Here is a 16,959-nt window from a genome sequence, read left to right on the forward strand (position 1 = left end):
TGGGCGGCTTGCTTAAAATCTTTGGGTTCCTTTATAAAAATATTCGGGGCGGGGGGGCGCGGTAGAAGCACTGCTGTAAAGCCCATCCCTGTTTGCTGTCACACAGCCACAGCCCCATCCCCCCATTCCTGTAGTAGGCAACATGGCGGCAGCGTTTATGATGAGGTACAGCTAAGGCCTGGGTCTTTAAACCACCACAAAGGGCTAAGACTTTAGTGGGAACTGATTTATTTTCGCGAACACTTAAATTTGAAAAGGTGTATTTAAATTATTTGGGGAACGCTTAAGTATTTTGATGTGATGTGCAAAAAATTGAGAAGCAGAGCTGACTCCCAGTACAGCGTGACAGTGAAAAGGAGAAATGACCTTCAACGGGTGCTAAAATCCTAACAATTAGAGGGGCCAAACTTAATGGAGGCTAGAAGCGGTACGAGGTCGGCTTTAGCCTTAACAACTGGGCAGGGCCCGCGACGGCTGCAGCCGGAACACGGTGACGCGCTTCCGTGGGTGTGGCCGGCCGCTCGCTTGGTCACTTCCGTCGCGCCTGCGCAGTTGCCTCCCGGGCGACTGTGGCAGTTTCCCGGCATCAACCGGTTAGTGGAAGACTGTGTTGTTTAACTCCCAAGGGCGATGCGTTCTGGCGCAGCAGTCAGGGCCTGCCAGAAAGTGTGCAGGTGTCTGTTGTCTGGCTTTGGAGGTCGAGTGGATGGGGGGCAGCCCGAGCCGTTAATGGAAGGGAGTAGTTCCTTCGGAGTGCCCGTGAGGTCGCACGCGGAGCTGCCTCGGGGGAGCGAGCCGATCGAAGCCCCTGAGTCCAGTGAGGGGACCGAGGAGCTGGTAGAGATCTGTCAGAGAAGGCATTTCTTCAGTGGCAGCAAGCGGCAGCTTAGCCGACATTCTCTTCTGAGCGGGTGCCACCCCGGCTTTGGCCCCTTGGGCATTGAGTTGCGGAAGAACCTGGCAGCAGAATGGTGGTCCTCGGTGGTGGTGTTCAGGGAGCAGGTCTTCCCGGTAGATGCCCTCCATCACGAGCCTGGCCCTACGCTGCCTGGGGACAGTGCCTTCAGGTTAGTTTCAGCAGAAACTCTACGGGAGATCTTGCAAGACAAAGAGCTGAGTAAGGAACAGCTAGTAGCATTTCTTGAAAACTTATTAAAAACTTCTGGGAAACTACGGGAGAACCTTCTTCACGGTATGCTTCACGATTTCATGCTTCAAAATAGATGGGGTGGAATGGCAGACTTGCTAGATTTCGCGGATTGCAACTGGTCCTTTATTCACGTAAAAAGGAAATTATCTGGTTCTCATCTTTTTGAAGTAGTTGGGTATATTGACAGTGTTTTTACCAAGGAGAAAAGGGGTCTCTGGAATAGTTACTGTTCCTTAAAGAATCTGGCTTGAAGGACCAGGTGACGCTCTTTAATTTCATGGGGCAACCCTGAAGTTCCATTGAGCAGCCCTAGAATTAGGGGTAAATTAAATCATGTGAATCATTTGTTTGTCGTTACCAAGATGTTGGTAAATACTTCCACAGTTACTCTTTAAGTTTTACACACAATAGGCTAATCAAGAGCTCATTCTTCTAGAGCAAAAAAAATTCCCTCCCCCCAATTTTTCATACTGAAAACATATCTACACTCTTGTTTGAAGAGCCCTTTAAGTGATGTTTGTGTCAACTAAAAAAAAAAAAAAAAAAAAAGGTAGGACTAATTAAGCTTTATAACTGATTCTTAAGTGAATACACAGAAAGTTATGGGGCACCATTTGCCTTTAAAAATTTATTTTTGTAATCTCTGCACTCGGGTTGGGGCTGGAACTCCCAACCCTGAGATAAGTGTCACCTGCTCCTCTGAACCAGCCAGGCACCCCCATCATTTGCCTTTAAAGTCAAATAGAACACGATCGCAGAGATTCTGAAGAAGAAAAAAAATTCAAGTTCTTTATAGTACAGACTTGCCATCACAGCATCTCATCTTTGCAAAATGCTATCCTTACTGTGTTAGTTAAATGGCACTAATTTAACCAATATCCATGGTTCTCTGAAAATTAGTACCCACTTTATAGCTCTTTAAAAATTTCCTTAATAAAGGAAACTGGTGAATATTTGTGACAGTTTTGATTTGTATTATTTTAATTATTCCGTGATGTCTTTATTTGGGGCAAGTTAAATCACTGCTTTTTACCATGTTCAAAACAAATTGATCTTTTCTTCTCTATTAGAAAATGAAATTTAATGGCACCTGGGTGGCTCAGTCAGTTAAACATCTGCCTTCAGCTCAGGGTCCTGGGATCAAACACCATGTTGGGCTGCCTACTCAGTGAGGAGTCTGCTTCTCCTGCCACTGACAACCCCCGCCCCTCGTGCTCTCTCTGTTTGAAATAAATAAAATAATCTTTTTAAAAAGGGGGGGGGGCAAATGAAACTTAGCTTGCTTAGATGTCCATTCATCAAAATACACATTGATATATTAGACATTTTCTTTCCTTTAGGAAATGCAAAACCACTTATTTAGAGAATCCTTGAGTTAAGTAGTGTTTTTAGCTTAGAATTACCCAGTTTGCTACTACTTTCTATTCTCAAGGTCCTTGCTCTCTTTATTTCATGTCTGAACTACTGAACTCATAAGCTCTACTTATGAATAGTTTTTTAAAAAATTCTCAGCCATTATATTTCTAGATATAGTTATTGTCCCATTTTCCTTTGTCGTGTGACAAATTACATATGTTAGACTTTTCCCCCATCTTGCCATCTACTTTCTTGAACACAGTCACATTTTAAAGAATCTGCATCCAATAACTCAGATAATTCTGTTTTTCTCTGGGCCTTTGGTTATTTGGACTTCTCTCCTGCTCTTCTGTGTAATTTGTATATAAATTGTAGAGATAAATTGAGCTTCTGGGTGGTGGTTTATTCTTCCTGGGAGGATTTACTTTTTGCTTTTGGCAGGCAGCTAGAGTGGGAGCTATCTTTTTTTAAGATTTTATTTATTTGAGAGAGAGAGAGCGCAAGTGGTGGGGAGGAGCAGAGGGAGAAGGAGAAGCAGACTTCCCACTGAGCAGGGAACCTCATGTGAGACTCAATCCCAGGACACTGAGATCATGACCTGAGCCAAAGGCAGACACTCATCCAGCCGACTGAGCCACCAGACGCCTCATAGAGTGGGAGCATTGGGATTAAGTTTATTGGAGACTGGTCTTCAGGGTTTTCATCTCTACTGCTAAATTGTATCCCTTTGAGTGTCCCTAGTGAAAGGCTGGGGTGTTTACCAGGGTCCCTCCTTGAGGAGTCAGGAACTATAGTTTTTGTACTTCCCAGTCCTAAGCTTAAGATGTCACGAAGCTTCTCAGCTCTGCTAACTGAGATTTAGAAAAGCAGCACTAAATGTTGGGCTCACCTCTCTGCTCCTCCCTTCTCTCCATATTTTGGACCCTCAAGTCCTTACTGCCTTGATAGATAGCTCAGGCTTGAAGCAGATTTTTTTTTTTTAAAGTTTCTTGACCACCTTTTCCTATCTTGCTGATCTACTATTTATTACCAGAAGCAGAAATCTCAAGTAAGTTAAACACAATGCTGTCATTTAGTGGGACATAATCTAAGTGCATAAAGAACTACAATGGAATCTTGAACTTAGATTTATTCCATATAGAAATGTTGGAATTATAATTCTGAAGCTGTTTCAAATATGTTGTAAAATAAAGCAAATAGATGGATTAATGTTAATTAATGAAATTAATGTTAATGAAAATGAATTAATTTTCACTGTGAAAAAAGAGATACAATATGAAGGAAGACAAGGATAAACTTTGCAATGTTAAATTTGAATCAGCAGTATCAGTATGACCTCCTAATTAAAAAAAAACATTATTCTTAACTTTCTTCATTGAAAGGTCCTATAAGTAATGACAATAGCAGTGAACACACTTAGTACCCACATTTTTATTTCTAAAATGAACCAGTGCTTGGAGAAATGGCTTATCCCAGGTCTGGGGCAGGGAAAGCACAAGATGAGTTTTATGGTGTTAGAAATTTTATGGTGTTAGAAAGCAAAGAAACATTTGAAGACTGGTGAGGTCACGTCGAAAGGACACAGATGCTGGCTTGAGGGAGACTTCCACCGGCTAAATTTGAGACAAACTGAATATTAAGTATTAATGGTAATGGATCATAACACATTAAAATTAAAAATTTATTGTGTTAATCAAAAAAGTAAGTAGTTGAGGCTGCTGGTAGAGGAAGGAGGTAGAGAAAGTTTATTTTTTTCACAGAAGCTATGTAATAAATGTGGAAGGAAAGAGAAAAATCACCATTTTGTGATTTTGTAATCCCCAGTATAATAATTGATTCAAGCAGGATGATCAGTGGATTCTAAAATGTTGGGTGGGAGATTGTTGAGCAGGATAGTGTTGGGGAATGGATATTCACTACCTAACCAGGTAATCAAATTTAGTTTCATTAATATGCAATAATTTGATATTATTTTTTAGAATTTAGATATTATTTGTTAGAATCCAAGAAGACATACACATCAACTATGGAGTATTTATTTCTGCTAAAAATGATTTACCCAAGTGAGTGAAACAGTCAGCCAAATCTTGAGTATGACTGGTCTAGACTGAAACCACAAGTCAGAGTCATTAAAAGTTAGAAAGGGAGGGAGGAATCAGGGGCAATGTTCCAGAATAAAAGAGATTAAAGATGGGACACCTCGGTGGCTTAGTGGTTAAGTGTCTGTCTTAACCATGCTCAGGTCATGATCCCGGGGTCCTGGGATCGAACCCCACATCGGGCTCCCTGCTCAGTGGGAAGCCTGTTTTCTCCCTGTCCCATTCCCCCTGCTTGTGTTTCCTCTCTGGTTGTCTGTCTGTGTGAGAAATAAAATCTTAAAAAAAAAAAAAAAAAGCAATTAAAGAGAAGTAATCAAAATGCAGAGCAGGAGCCTTAATTAGGGAAAAAGAGAACAACAACAAATGACATTTGGGAGACAATTGGAGAAAATAGAATATCGACCATATGTTATATAAAATTACAGTATTATGATTAATTTTATGGTGTAATGGTATACAGAGAATAATTTTAGGAGACACATGCTGAAATGTTTTGGGGTGAACAAGGAGAAAATGTGGCGAATGTTGACAGTTGGTGAATCTAGCTGAAGAGTACAGGTATTTATGTACTATCAACTTTCTTATAGATTTGAAAATCAAACTAAAAAGTTGTGGGGAAACTAAGTCGTAATCAACCTGACTGAATAGTTCTGCGCTACTTGTACTGCTGTGTTAACATTATTATAATATTAATTTGTTTATAAACTGACCCTCATGACTTGGGTTTATAGAATAGATTTACATAGTGACAAATTTATCTTCTGACAGGTGCTTTGGAGCACTATGTTAATTGCCTGGACCTGGTAAACAAGAGACTACCTTTTGGCCTTGCCCAGATTGGAGTGTGTTTTCATCCTGTTTCTGATACTAAGCAGACACCTGCTGGTGTTAAAAGGTACCAAAAAATGGCAGATAACTTTGCCTTGTATTTAATCAAGAACCAGTCACTTTCACTCTAGGATAAATTATATAATCTTTGAGTAAGTAACTGTCTGATATTTCTGATATCCAAAGAATCGGTGAGAAGACTGAGGCTTCACTGGTTTGGTTTACTTCAGCAAGAACCGCAGGCCAGTGGCTTGATTTCTGGTTACGTCATCGACTCCTGTGGTGGAGAAAGGTACCCTTAATTTAATAATTAATAGGTGAAGCGTCTTAGTGTGTCAGAGATAATACTTCTGTACAATAAATGAAATTTTGGGGCGCCTGGGTGATTCAGTCGGTTAAGTGTCTGCCTTCAGCTCAGGTCATGATCCCAGGGTCCTGGGATCCAGTCCCACATCAGGCTCCCTGCTGAGCAGGGAGCCTGCTTCTCCTTCTCCCTCTGCCTGCTGCTCCCTCTGCTCTTGCTCTCTCTCTCTCTCTGTCTCTGTCAAATAAATAAATAAAATCATAAATAAATTAATAAGTAAATGAAATTTTATTTGATGTGGGGCTATGTTATGTTTGTAAGAGACAGCTCTAGTAAATCAATAAGTACAAATAAAAGCCTCTTTGTAATGATTTTCTTTGTTCCATATAAAAAGTTACCTTGGTAAAGATATCTGTTGATGTCTTTCTCATTCAAAAGCTTTTGTGGATAAGCCTTTGCATTTGAGATAGAGTTCAGCTGCCTCCCCTGGCATTCCTGGCAGGTGTAGAGTTTGACCTTTGCATACCCTTAAAGCTTCAATCTTTGCTCCCTGCCTCTGTCCATGAATTCTCTGTATTGGAAAATGGTTCTGTGATCTATTTTCAAGTTTTAGTATATGCTGAAGAAGAAAGAGTTGAAATAGGTATTGTATTTGTGGCTCACCATTGTCTTTTTCCAATTCTTTAAAATCCTCAAACAACCACTCAGTTAAGTAGAATAATCACAAATAGTCACACTATTCAGAGGATAAGAATGGTGAGTATACACTTTCTTCTCTATCCCTCTTAGTTTATGGTCACCTTCCCTTCTTATTAACTGGCCCAAAAAAGGCTAGATCACTCCCAATAGTTTTTCTCTGTAGTTCTTCCAGGCTAAAAACTGTGTTTTTAGCAATACATTTGCTCATATTTAACTGAACTTCATAGTTTTTATATGGGACCTGACCGGTTTCATTCAGTTGCCACATAAAAGTCTCAGGCAACTTTACTTTTTAATCTTTAGTTTCATAAATTAATAAAACAAACTTTCTTCTCCAGTTTGCTATGAGTCCGTCTAACTTCAGCAGCAGTGATTGTCAGGACGAAGAGGGACGAAAAGGAAACCAACTTTATTACAACTTCCCATGGGGAAAGGAGCCAATAGAGACCCTGTGGAATCTAGGAGACCGTGAACTTTTACACACGTGTCCTGGAAATGAGTCTCAATTACACGTATGTTTTACCTTGAGCTCCTATCCATCCTTTACCCAGATTCTCTAACTGATCATTTCTGAAGACATTTGAGAACAGGTTGCAGACACAGGGCCCCATGACCTCTTATTACTATAGTATATATTTCTGAAGTACAAGGACAATCACCTTTGTAACCACAACACAGCCATCAAAATCAAGAATGTGCCAGTCATCCATTATTATCATCCAATCCATATAATCCTTCAGATGTAACCGATTATCCTAATAATGCCTTTCATAGGTCCATTATCCAGTTTAGGATTTCACATAGTTGTCATAACTCTAGTCTCCTTCAAATGAATAGTTCATTTTATCTTGTCTTTCATGACCTTTTCTTTTTTAAAGATTTTATTTTTAAGTAATCTCTACACCAAATGTGAGGCTTGAACTCACAAGCTAGAGATCAAGAGTCACCTGCTCTATGGACTGAGCCAGCCAGGCAACCTATGACTTTGACATTTTTGAAGAATGTAGGCCTTTGCACTTAATTTGTGGAATGTCCCTCAGTTTGAGTTTCTGTCATGTATTCTTATGGTTTATGTATTTTTGCTAGGAATACCGTAGAAATGGTGTTGTTCTCAGGCATCATATCAGGAGGCACATGATACCATATTTGTTACTGGCAATGTTCACTTTTATCTCTTGGTTAAGATAGTGCTACCAGGTTTCTCCAATGTAAAGTTGACAGATTTTTGTACTTATTAATTAGTAAGTCATTGGTAAGTCTTTTGTGGCAGACATTTTAAGACTAGGTAAATAACTTGTTTCTGACCACATTTTAACTTACCAGTTGCAGCATACCTTGGTGATTCTTGGGCAGATCAGTGATTACTATGAGGGTTGCCAAGTGGTATCTTTTTTTTTTATTATTATTATTAATTTTTTTTTTCTTTAAAGATTTGATTTATTTATTTGAGAGAGAGAGAGCATGAAAGGGGAGAGGGTCAGAGGGAGAAGCAGACTCCCCACCAATCAGGGAGCCCGATGTGGGTCTCGATCCCGGGATTCTAGGATCATGACCTGAGTCAGAGGCAGTCACTTAACCAACTGAGCCACCCAGGTTCCCTATTATTATTAATTTTATTATTACTTCATTATTTCTTTTAGATTTATTTATCAACAGTGTACTGTGGGGATGAGCTTTTCACTCTCTTTCTTTTTATGGGCTTACAGAGTCCTATTTTTCTCCATGAGTTGGAATTTTGTTTTGATGCTAAAATTGTCCTAAACTTGGCCAGTGTCCTTTTGACATATCCTGGTCATTCTCTGAGCACTTCCTATCTTTTGCAGCAACTCGTTATTCCGAGATCATCTTGTTTCTTGGTCTGACTGTGCAGTCAGCCATTTCTCCGAGGAACCTTAATTCTTATTAGAGGAAAATGTATTTAAAGTCTGAGATTTTGCTTCTAGGTGTACTCTTTGCAACTGGGTATCATTGCTCCTGGGCCCTTTCTGTGGACATAGCTAGGAAATATTTGGAGGCAATTGCTTATATGTATATATTTACACACTTAACTCTGTGTCTATATTTACCTATTATTAAAAACTAGGAGTTCCTACCAGTTCTTCAAGTTCTAGTCTAATGCCACAAAGTTTATTCTAGTTTTACCTCTTTCCAAATTTATAATTCTGTTCTCTGACCGCAACCTGGCTCCCAGTATCTTCAGTATGTTGATTTTTTCATTTCTTGTATGTAACCAAACTCCCTACCATTCTTATGCAAAGATCAACCCTGATACCAGATCTCCTACAGCCTTTTTTAAAAATTTAAAATCAATTAACATAATGTTATTATTAGTTTCAGAGGTAGAATTTAGTGATTCATGAGTTGCATGTAACACCCACTGCCCTCCTTAATGCCCATCACCCAGTTACCCCATCCCCCCACCCACCTCCCCTCCAGCAACCCTCAGTTTGTTTTCAATAGTTTAAGAGTCTCTCGTGGTTTGTCTCCCTTTCTGATTTTGTCTTATTTTAAGAGTACTGCCTTTTGAGGACAAATTTACATTAATCTTTACAGTACCATATGCCATTAAAATGGGTTTAAAATGCCAACACAGGGGCACCTGGGTGGCTCAGTCATTAAGCGTCTGCCTTCGGCCCAGGTCATGATCTCAGGGTCCTGGGATCAAGTCGCGTGTCTGGTTATGATCATGCTCAGAGGGAAGCCTGCTTCTTCCTCTTCCCTCTCTTGCTGTCTCCCTCTGTCAAATAAATAAAATATTTAATAACAATAGTAATAATAATAAAACAATACATATGTGTTAATGAAGACTGTGCTTAATCATGGATAATTAATAGAAGTTGAGGATTGACAAATTTTTTTTTAAGTATTAGAGAATTACATGAATGTTCAGATGACTGTGATAACAGTAAAAAAAAGAATGAAGGCAGAACTGTTTATATGCAAAACCTTTTAAATTTTTAGGATTGACATTGAAAAAGATTTAGGTGATTCTTTATCAGTTTAAAAGAAAGGCAGTAATAAGTGTTTTTATCAATCCCTGATTTATATTGTGCATTATGGTATATTTTATATTCTTAATTATAGCCTTAAAGTAAATACCCCAAACCTGGTTTTTAAAAGAGGTTTGCTTATTATAAAAACTTTATATTTCCAGAGATTATACTCCAAACCCCTATCCCTAAACATACCAATTTTTTTCTCTAAGGGCCCTGCTGAACTTTCTTATAATATTATCCTCTTTATTATAATGCTCACCTAGGGACCTTTGGAAAAATAGTGATGCTGAGGTCCCACTCCTATCCAGGTAGTTCAGAATCTCTAGGAATGGGGCCCAAGCATAAAACCTTTACATTTTAAAATTCAAAGCAATTCTAATACATAGCCAGTTGAGACTCACTGATCTACACCCTAATCTCCCTGAGAGCAGGGAGTATGTCAGACCCATTTTTGTGGGTCCACTGCCTAGCACAGGTTGGCCCAGAGTGAAGGCTTTGTAGAATGAATTTGTAAGTTTGTGTTCTGATTCTGTGAGTCTGTAGTTTTAAGAGAGAGCTCTGCTAACAGTCTGTATATTTGTTCTACTTTTCTGTGAAGGGCCGAGATGGACGAAAAAATGTGGTTCCATATGTTTTATCTGTTACTGGAAATCTGGACCGAGGTGTGCTGGCTTACCTCTACGATTCTTTCCAGCTCACAGAGAACTCCTTTACAAGGAAAAAGAATCTTCATAGAAAGGTGCTTTTGATTTTCAGAGATAAACTTGGGAAGCTAAAAAGATGTTTTTCCCTTGTACGTTAGTGGGCTTGGTTTCTTAACACAAACTTATGAATAATAAATTTCTTTCAGTGCAGGTTCTTTTACCATTTTTCATTTTTTAGAACCTGGCCACGGGAGTAATAAGCAGGTTCTCACAGAATAGAGCAAGATATTCCTATTGGGTAATCCCAGAGGCATTTCTCTTTGATCCTGGCAGACAGGTAGAGAGCAATCTCTGATTCTTAGCCCCTGAGCCTTTCACTCGGTGGCTTCCATTTATTTGCATCAGAGTGTTAAGCAGGAATATGTCAGACTACCAAGACTGTGGTATTGACCTCTCTGCTTCTAGTCTGACCCCAAGTGGCTATTCACTAGATCACAGGAGCTATCTTGGGGCCTGAGTCAAGGACATGTTTATGGGCTCAAAATCAAGAGAGAAGAGGGACTGAAGCCACAGGAAAGAAGATAAATGACTAATGGAGCGAGATTTTAGAGACATGAAGGGTCAAGACAGGAACAAGAACACCAGTGGAGGGATTGGTCCTGAAAAGGAGTTATTTGAGAAAGCACAGAGAAGAGAAATGATGGTGTAGATATAAATACACTTTGAAGGAAGTTTTCCTCATATCCTCTATTTCCTTAGGGAATTAGAAAGCAGGATGATTAGCTTAAAATGTGGAGGAATAGAGGTTTAAGTGGCCAGAATTTAGAGTGTTCATATTCCCCTGAATGTGAAAGGGAGCTGCCCAGAATCAAAAGTTTCAACATGTTGGGTTTGGAAACCATGAATTTGTAGTACCACTTTGCATAGCTGAGTAGTTTATCATGCAGTGTTCATTTAGCCTGATATGCCCATAAAGCAGGTCACATTATAGAATCGTTCTAGGGTTGGGTTTATAGGATATATAGCAAATGAGGGATCCTTTCTTTTCTTACACCCCACATCCAAATCATCAGCAAAAACCATTTGACTCTGTCTTCAAATATATCCTGAATCTGACCATTTTTTACCACTTGCCCTCCTTCCACTCTAATCAATGCCACCACCATCCCCTCCCACTGGCACCGAGTGGCCCTTTTAAAAGGTACATGTAACTTTGCCCCACTGCTTAGAACACTCCACTGAGTTCCTGTTTGATTCAGAGGAAAAGGCAAAGCCCCTAAAGTGTTTTACAAAACCATTCCCTTTTGACCTCCTCCTCCAGCCCCCACCTTACTCTCTGCTCCAACAGCACAGACCCCTTTGCTGTTTCTAGAAAATGTCAGTCATGCTTCCAGCTCAGAATTTTGTCATGGTTCTCCCCTTTGTCTGAAATGCTCTTCCTCCAGGATCCACAACCACCTCTCAAGTCTTTGCTCAACTGTCAACCTCAGACCTTTTACCAACTTATTTAAAATTGCAAAAAAACCTCTCCAACCCGCCCCTCCAGCATTTCCTATCTCCTCCCCCACCAACCTTTTTTTAACCACTTACCACCTTCAAGCATATTATTTACTTGTTTATTATCTCCCCATCCCCACCATGAGGGGCAAGGAGTTATGAACCTAGTACCTAGAACTGTTTCTGGCACCAAGGAGCCACCCAGTTGTTGAGTGGATGGATGAGTAAGAAGAGTGGTAGGTTTTGGCAAGAGAAAGTTCGAATAACGAGTCCCTTGGCTGGGGCTGGGTAGGGAAAGCAATGATACCAGGAAGGGGTGTTTGGATTGAGGGAAAATGGAGTCGTCAGAAAATGAGAGAGTATCAAGTGAACTTACTTCTGCAGAACATCTAAGTGGAGAAATCAATGAGCAGCTGGATATAGCCAGCTGAACACATCATTACACGATTTATGACCTCAGCTAGCTTCCGTTTTCACATGCAATTTTTACAGTTTAGAAAGCTCCATGTTTGATAGTGCCTGTGTTAGATTTAAACAAGATGTGCCATCCATTTTCCCCCCTCTCTTTAAATTGCTTTAGGTACTTAAACTTCACCCTTGTTTAGCCCCTGTTAAGGTTGCTTTGGATGTGGGAAGAGGCCCAACGGTGGAATTAAGACAGGTGGGTCAAATGAGTTTTAGTATCATGATTTTAAATAAAACCATTACTTAGGGGCGCCTGGGTGGCTCAGTGGGTTAAAGCCTCTGCCTTTGGCTCAGGTCGTGATCCCAGGGTCCTGGGATCGAGCCCCGCATCCCATCGGGCTCTCTGCACAGCAGGGAGCCTGCTTCCTCCTCTCTCTCTCTGCCTGCCTCTCTGCCTACTTGTGATCTCTGTCTGTCAAATAAATAAATAATCTTTTAAAATAAATAAATAAAACTATTACTTCAAATAAGTAACTTACCTTGTAAAATTTTGATTCGTTTGCTTTTTTAAAAATTTAATTAAATAGCTATGTATACATACTCTGGTTTATTGTAGATTATATGAAGCATAGTATATAAAAGAAGCTATATACAGCTCAGTGATTTTGTTGTTAAAGTCATGCTTACTCATAGATGCCTTTTCAAATGAGTACACAGAGTTTTGGTAATCCAAGTGTTTGTACAACTTATGTACAAACATAATTCTAGTGAATTATTTCTTGCCCGCTTACATTTTTAACCTCACACTTTTTTGATATTTATTGGTATAAGTACAGGTTCTAGATCGGTACCTTATTTTGGTTCTTCTAATCTATCTGGTCTAATTAAACACTCTTGGGAAGCCAGGAGGGTGGTTTTAGTTTCTTTCCAGAAACCCCTTCAGCAGTCATGCCTGGGTCCTGGGTGACTCAGAGCCACCCAGCACCTAAGTGAGGACACTAGCCAGATCTACCCAACTTTCTTCCTCAGGCTCCTGTGGAGAGGTCTGGGAAGGTGGGGATAGTGCACTCAGGGGAAGGGAAGGTGGTGGTTTAATTTCCACTTTTCCACCTAGGGTTGTGGCAGCCTCCTGAAGACCCTTGTAGGTAGAAGGTCCTTGGGGGTTTTGTTGTTGTTGTTTTGTGGGTTCTTTTTGCTTGAAGGATAAAAAAGAACTCTGCTCCCTAAATTTTTGTCATTGCAATTACAGGTCTTGTTTTGGTTTTATCTATGTATAAGAACATAGTAGTATTTTGTTCCTTGGGTGTTTTTAATTTACCAAAAGGGAGTATGTTATATATCTCATTCTATTTTTAGCTTTTCTCTCCTCAGTAGTAGGACAGAACCTTCTGGGCCATATAAGGGTTTTGGTGGTTATATACATGGAGGTGGGATTTCTGGATAAAATGGACACGTATCCTAAATTTCACTATTGTCAGTGAGATTGTTTCCAGATTGGCTGCCCCTGTTCGTATTCTCATGGTGTAGGCGTTCCCATTTCCTTACTTGGGCCAGAGCTACTTCTCTTCTGCCTTCCAGTAGGAAAAGCAGATGTTCTTGCTGTCACCCACTAATTTTTAAAATCTACAGTGATGTTTATTTTTCTCTGTTAATAATTTTAATAACAATAATAAATATAATATAATATAATATAATAATTTGAATAATAATAAACCAGTTTATTGTGCAAATATATAAATATATATATTTACACATTAAATATATATTTATATTATATATAAATATAAAAATAAATATAAAATATTTCTAATGAACCAAATATATAATAATATAATAAAGTAATTTTAATAATAATAATAAACCAAACGTTTATTGTGTAAATATTTATATTCTCAACTATCCCCAAATATCAAGTCCCTTCACACCCATTGGTCTTTCCCTGGGAACTTGTTAGAAATGCACATTGTTGGTCCTCACCCCAGAGTTGCTGGATCAGAAATTCTGGTAATGCAGCAGAGCAACCTGTGTTTGACAAGCCCTTCAGGGGATTCCAATATTCCCTGAAGTTTGAGAAACAGTGCTGTAGCTCAGGCTACCCTCCCCCACCCACCGCAGCCACCCTCCCCTGCAGGGCCATCTGGAGACATTTTTGGTGGGGAGGTGGGGTGGGGAGGGGAGTGCTGTAGGCATCTCAGGGAGGCCACGATGCTGCTAAACATCCCAGCGTCAGCAGTGCAGAAGGGGAGAAATCCTGCTCTAGACTTTTAGCTCTGGGTTGTTAGGGGTGTTTAAAATTTTTGCCATTTTGCTTCACCATTGCGTGTGAAGAAAACAGTAAAGTTTATTGTGTAATATTACTCATTATTCTGTATTTCCGGTCAGGTTTTGTGTCCAGCATTCCCACTGAAACAAACCATTCTCTGGAAATGTTTTCTTTAGTTGGCTTCAGGAACACCACTCTCCTCATTTTCCTCCTACTTGTCTGGCTACTCCTCCTTTGTTTCCTTTACTGGTTGGCTCTTCTCTTCCCAACTGGGGGTGTAACCCTGGGGCTCAGCTGCCAGCTCTCAGAGGAGCGCACAGTTAGCATAGCCCTTTGCACTTAGTGTTTTTCTCTGATGGAATCTGTTTTGTTCGAGTTTTGAAGGGTAATGATGATGACAAAAATGCTTGTATCTGTTATATAAAATTTTCTCTTAGGGAGGATTTGCATAGAGTAGCTTTGCAGTGCTTAATTTCTTCATTTTTAGAGGAAGTATGCTATTTGTAAGTATCCAGTGTATGAATTGTAAACAATATGATCACATAACTAAAAGAATTCATGCTCTGTGTTAAGGACTGAATAAGGTGATTTGTGGTTTCCCCAAAACAGGGTAATCATTTTGGCTACTTTTACTTCATTCGTATTTGAATTGTTTCTATTTTTTCCTTAGGTCTGTCAAGGGTTATTTAATGAATTACTAGAAAATGGAATTTCTGTGTGGCCTGGTTATATGGAAACTGTGCAGTCCTCATTGGAACAACTTTACTCAAAGTAAGATTGTCTTTCTTGTCACTAAAACCATGTGTTCAGAGTTTTTGGTGGTGTGTTTCTTTATGAGTAACAGAAATCTCTTCTAAATATATGTAAATATATATATATAATATATGTATATATATATAAAATACAATTTACCCCAAATTATGTGTTGAGGTGACTTTTCATTTATTACAATAAGTTAGAGAAACTTTCTGAAAAATTTAGTTTGTATATGGTTCAGATACTTTTAAAAAGTGTTTTTGGTCCAAAAACACTGCTTTTGAGTTTTGTGACTCTGGAAAGTGGCTGGATTCTAAAGTAATTGAAGCTGGTAATATGGTGACTTTATAGTTTATATTTGTGCTCATGTATTTTGTTCAACTACTTTTTTCCTTAGATATGATGAAATGAGTATCCTGTTCACAGTTTTGATTACTGAAGCTACTTTGGAGAATGGGTTAATACATCTGAGAAGTAGAGACACCACAATGAAGGAAATGATGCATATATCCAAAGTAAAAGATTTTTTGGTCAAGTATATATCATCAGCTAAGAATGTATAGATTTTAATATTTGTGTAATAAATATTCTCCTTTCCTAATTTGATTGTCTTATGTTAGATTCGTTTTAGCCTCTTTATTCTTATGAAGTGAACATTTTTGGTGCTTTTTTAATTCAGTTTTTATTATTTATATTTCTTAATGGATTCCATTCTATCAGAAATGTGTTCAGCTACAAGAAACAAAAATCCCACTGTATTGGATTAAGCAGATTGTAATTTGTTTTTCTCATAACAAGAAGTCTTAGAGGGGTGGGCGTAGACTGTCCAGAGCTGGTGTAATTGTTTCCTCTATAGTTAGGGACCCAGGCTCTTGATACCTTTCTGTTCTACCATCTTGGGTATGTTGGCTTTTATTTTCATACTTGCTGCTTTGTAGTCACAAGGTGGTTGCTATATTTCTAGCCTTCTTGTCCGCATTCTAGTTAGGAAGAAAATCAAAGAGATAAGAGTTAACTGGCCAAAACTCTTCCCTTCTTAACTGGGAAACTAAAAGCTTTCTCAGTCATCCCAGTCAGAAGACGTGTTCACATTTCATTGGTCAGAACTGGGTCACCTGGTTATCCCTAGGCCAGTCACTGCCTGAGGGAATGAGAATATCATGATTTATTTGGATCAAACACAGTTTATGCCTTAGGGCTTTGGTAGTGTCTTAACCCTTTCCTGAAGTGGGTTTTCTTATCAGGAAAGATGGAGTCTTTTTAGAATCTGCCACATGTGTACTGTCAAATATTGAAGATTAACCCAAAACTAAACTTTAAGAAATTAGAACATTTATTGATTTTTTTAAAAACAAGATAAAATAAATATTAAATGGCATTATTACAGTGTATTTTGTGTCTGGTTCTAACAGGTATATTTAAAAGAAATCTTTGAACTTTTATGTGCTGCTTATGTTTGTGTTAATTATACTATCATTACTCACCTGACAAAAATTCCAAACATACGAAGAATAGTGTAATTAATACCAAGTGCTGTCACCTAGCACCAGTATCCATCAACCTGTGGACATCCTGCCTCATCCACCCAACAGCCATCCTTCCTTATCAGTTTGAAGCAGACTGCAGCTCTCATTTCATTTGTAAGTATTTTAGTTAAGTGTCTTTTGTTAACCACTATCACACCTAAAACAATTAACGCTAGATGATATTAAGGAATTATTGACAATTTCCTTGGATGTGTGATAATGGTATTATAGCTTTTTTTTTTAATCCTTATCTGAAAGAGACACATATGTAAATATTTTTTTCTTTAAAGATTTTATGTATTTATCTGTCAGAGAGACAGAAAGAGCACAGGCAGGCAGAGTGGCAGGCAGAGGCAGAGGGAGAAACAGGCTCCCTGTGGAGCAAGGAGCCCGATTTGGGACTCGATCCTAGGACGCTGGGCTCATGACCCAAGCC

The 16,959-nt window shown here is 39.0% G+C and overlaps 2 protein-coding genes across 4 annotated transcripts in view; one reads left to right on the forward strand and one right to left on the reverse strand.

The window, feature by feature from the left end:
* The first annotated feature begins 573 nt into the window (after nt 1–573).
* On the forward strand, nt 574–15,598 carry LOC111158068 (DNA polymerase gamma 2, accessory subunit). 3 transcript variants are annotated; one of them, XM_022519877.1, is made up of 8 exons: nt 574–1,192; nt 5,374–5,500; nt 5,620–5,725; nt 6,775–6,948; nt 10,031–10,171; nt 12,154–12,234; nt 14,912–15,012; nt 15,395–15,598. In XM_022519877.1, the coding sequence occupies exons 1-8, from the start codon at nt 631–633 to the stop codon at nt 15,558–15,560; spliced, it is 1,458 nt and encodes a 485-aa protein (XP_022375585.1). In that variant the 5' UTR covers nt 574–630; the 3' UTR covers nt 15,561–15,598. The 3 variants fall into 3 exon arrangements, with proteins under 3 accessions (XP_022375585.1, XP_022375587.1, XP_022375588.1); XM_022519879.1 differs by lacking the exon at nt 12,154–12,234; XM_022519880.1 differs by lacking the exons at nt 10,031–10,171; nt 12,154–12,234.
* Nucleotides 15,599–15,612: 14 nt separating this feature from the next.
* LOC111158069 (mast cell immunoglobulin like receptor 1) overlaps nt 15,613–16,959 on the reverse strand; it is a 28,213-nt gene continuing 26,866 nt past the window's right edge. The window contains exon 10 of the mRNA XM_022519883.1: nt 15,613–15,977. The gene's annotated coding sequence lies outside the window, so the exon portion shown is untranslated. The remainder of the gene's footprint in view (nt 15,978–16,959) is intronic.

This window comes from Enhydra lutris, unplaced genomic scaffold (genome assembly GCF_002288905.1).
Source record: "Enhydra lutris kenyoni isolate GAN:26980312 unplaced genomic scaffold, ASM228890v2 scaffoldscaffold57, whole genome shotgun sequence".
In the NCBI taxonomy this organism is placed as follows: Eukaryota; Metazoa; Chordata; class Mammalia; order Carnivora; family Mustelidae; genus Enhydra; species Enhydra lutris.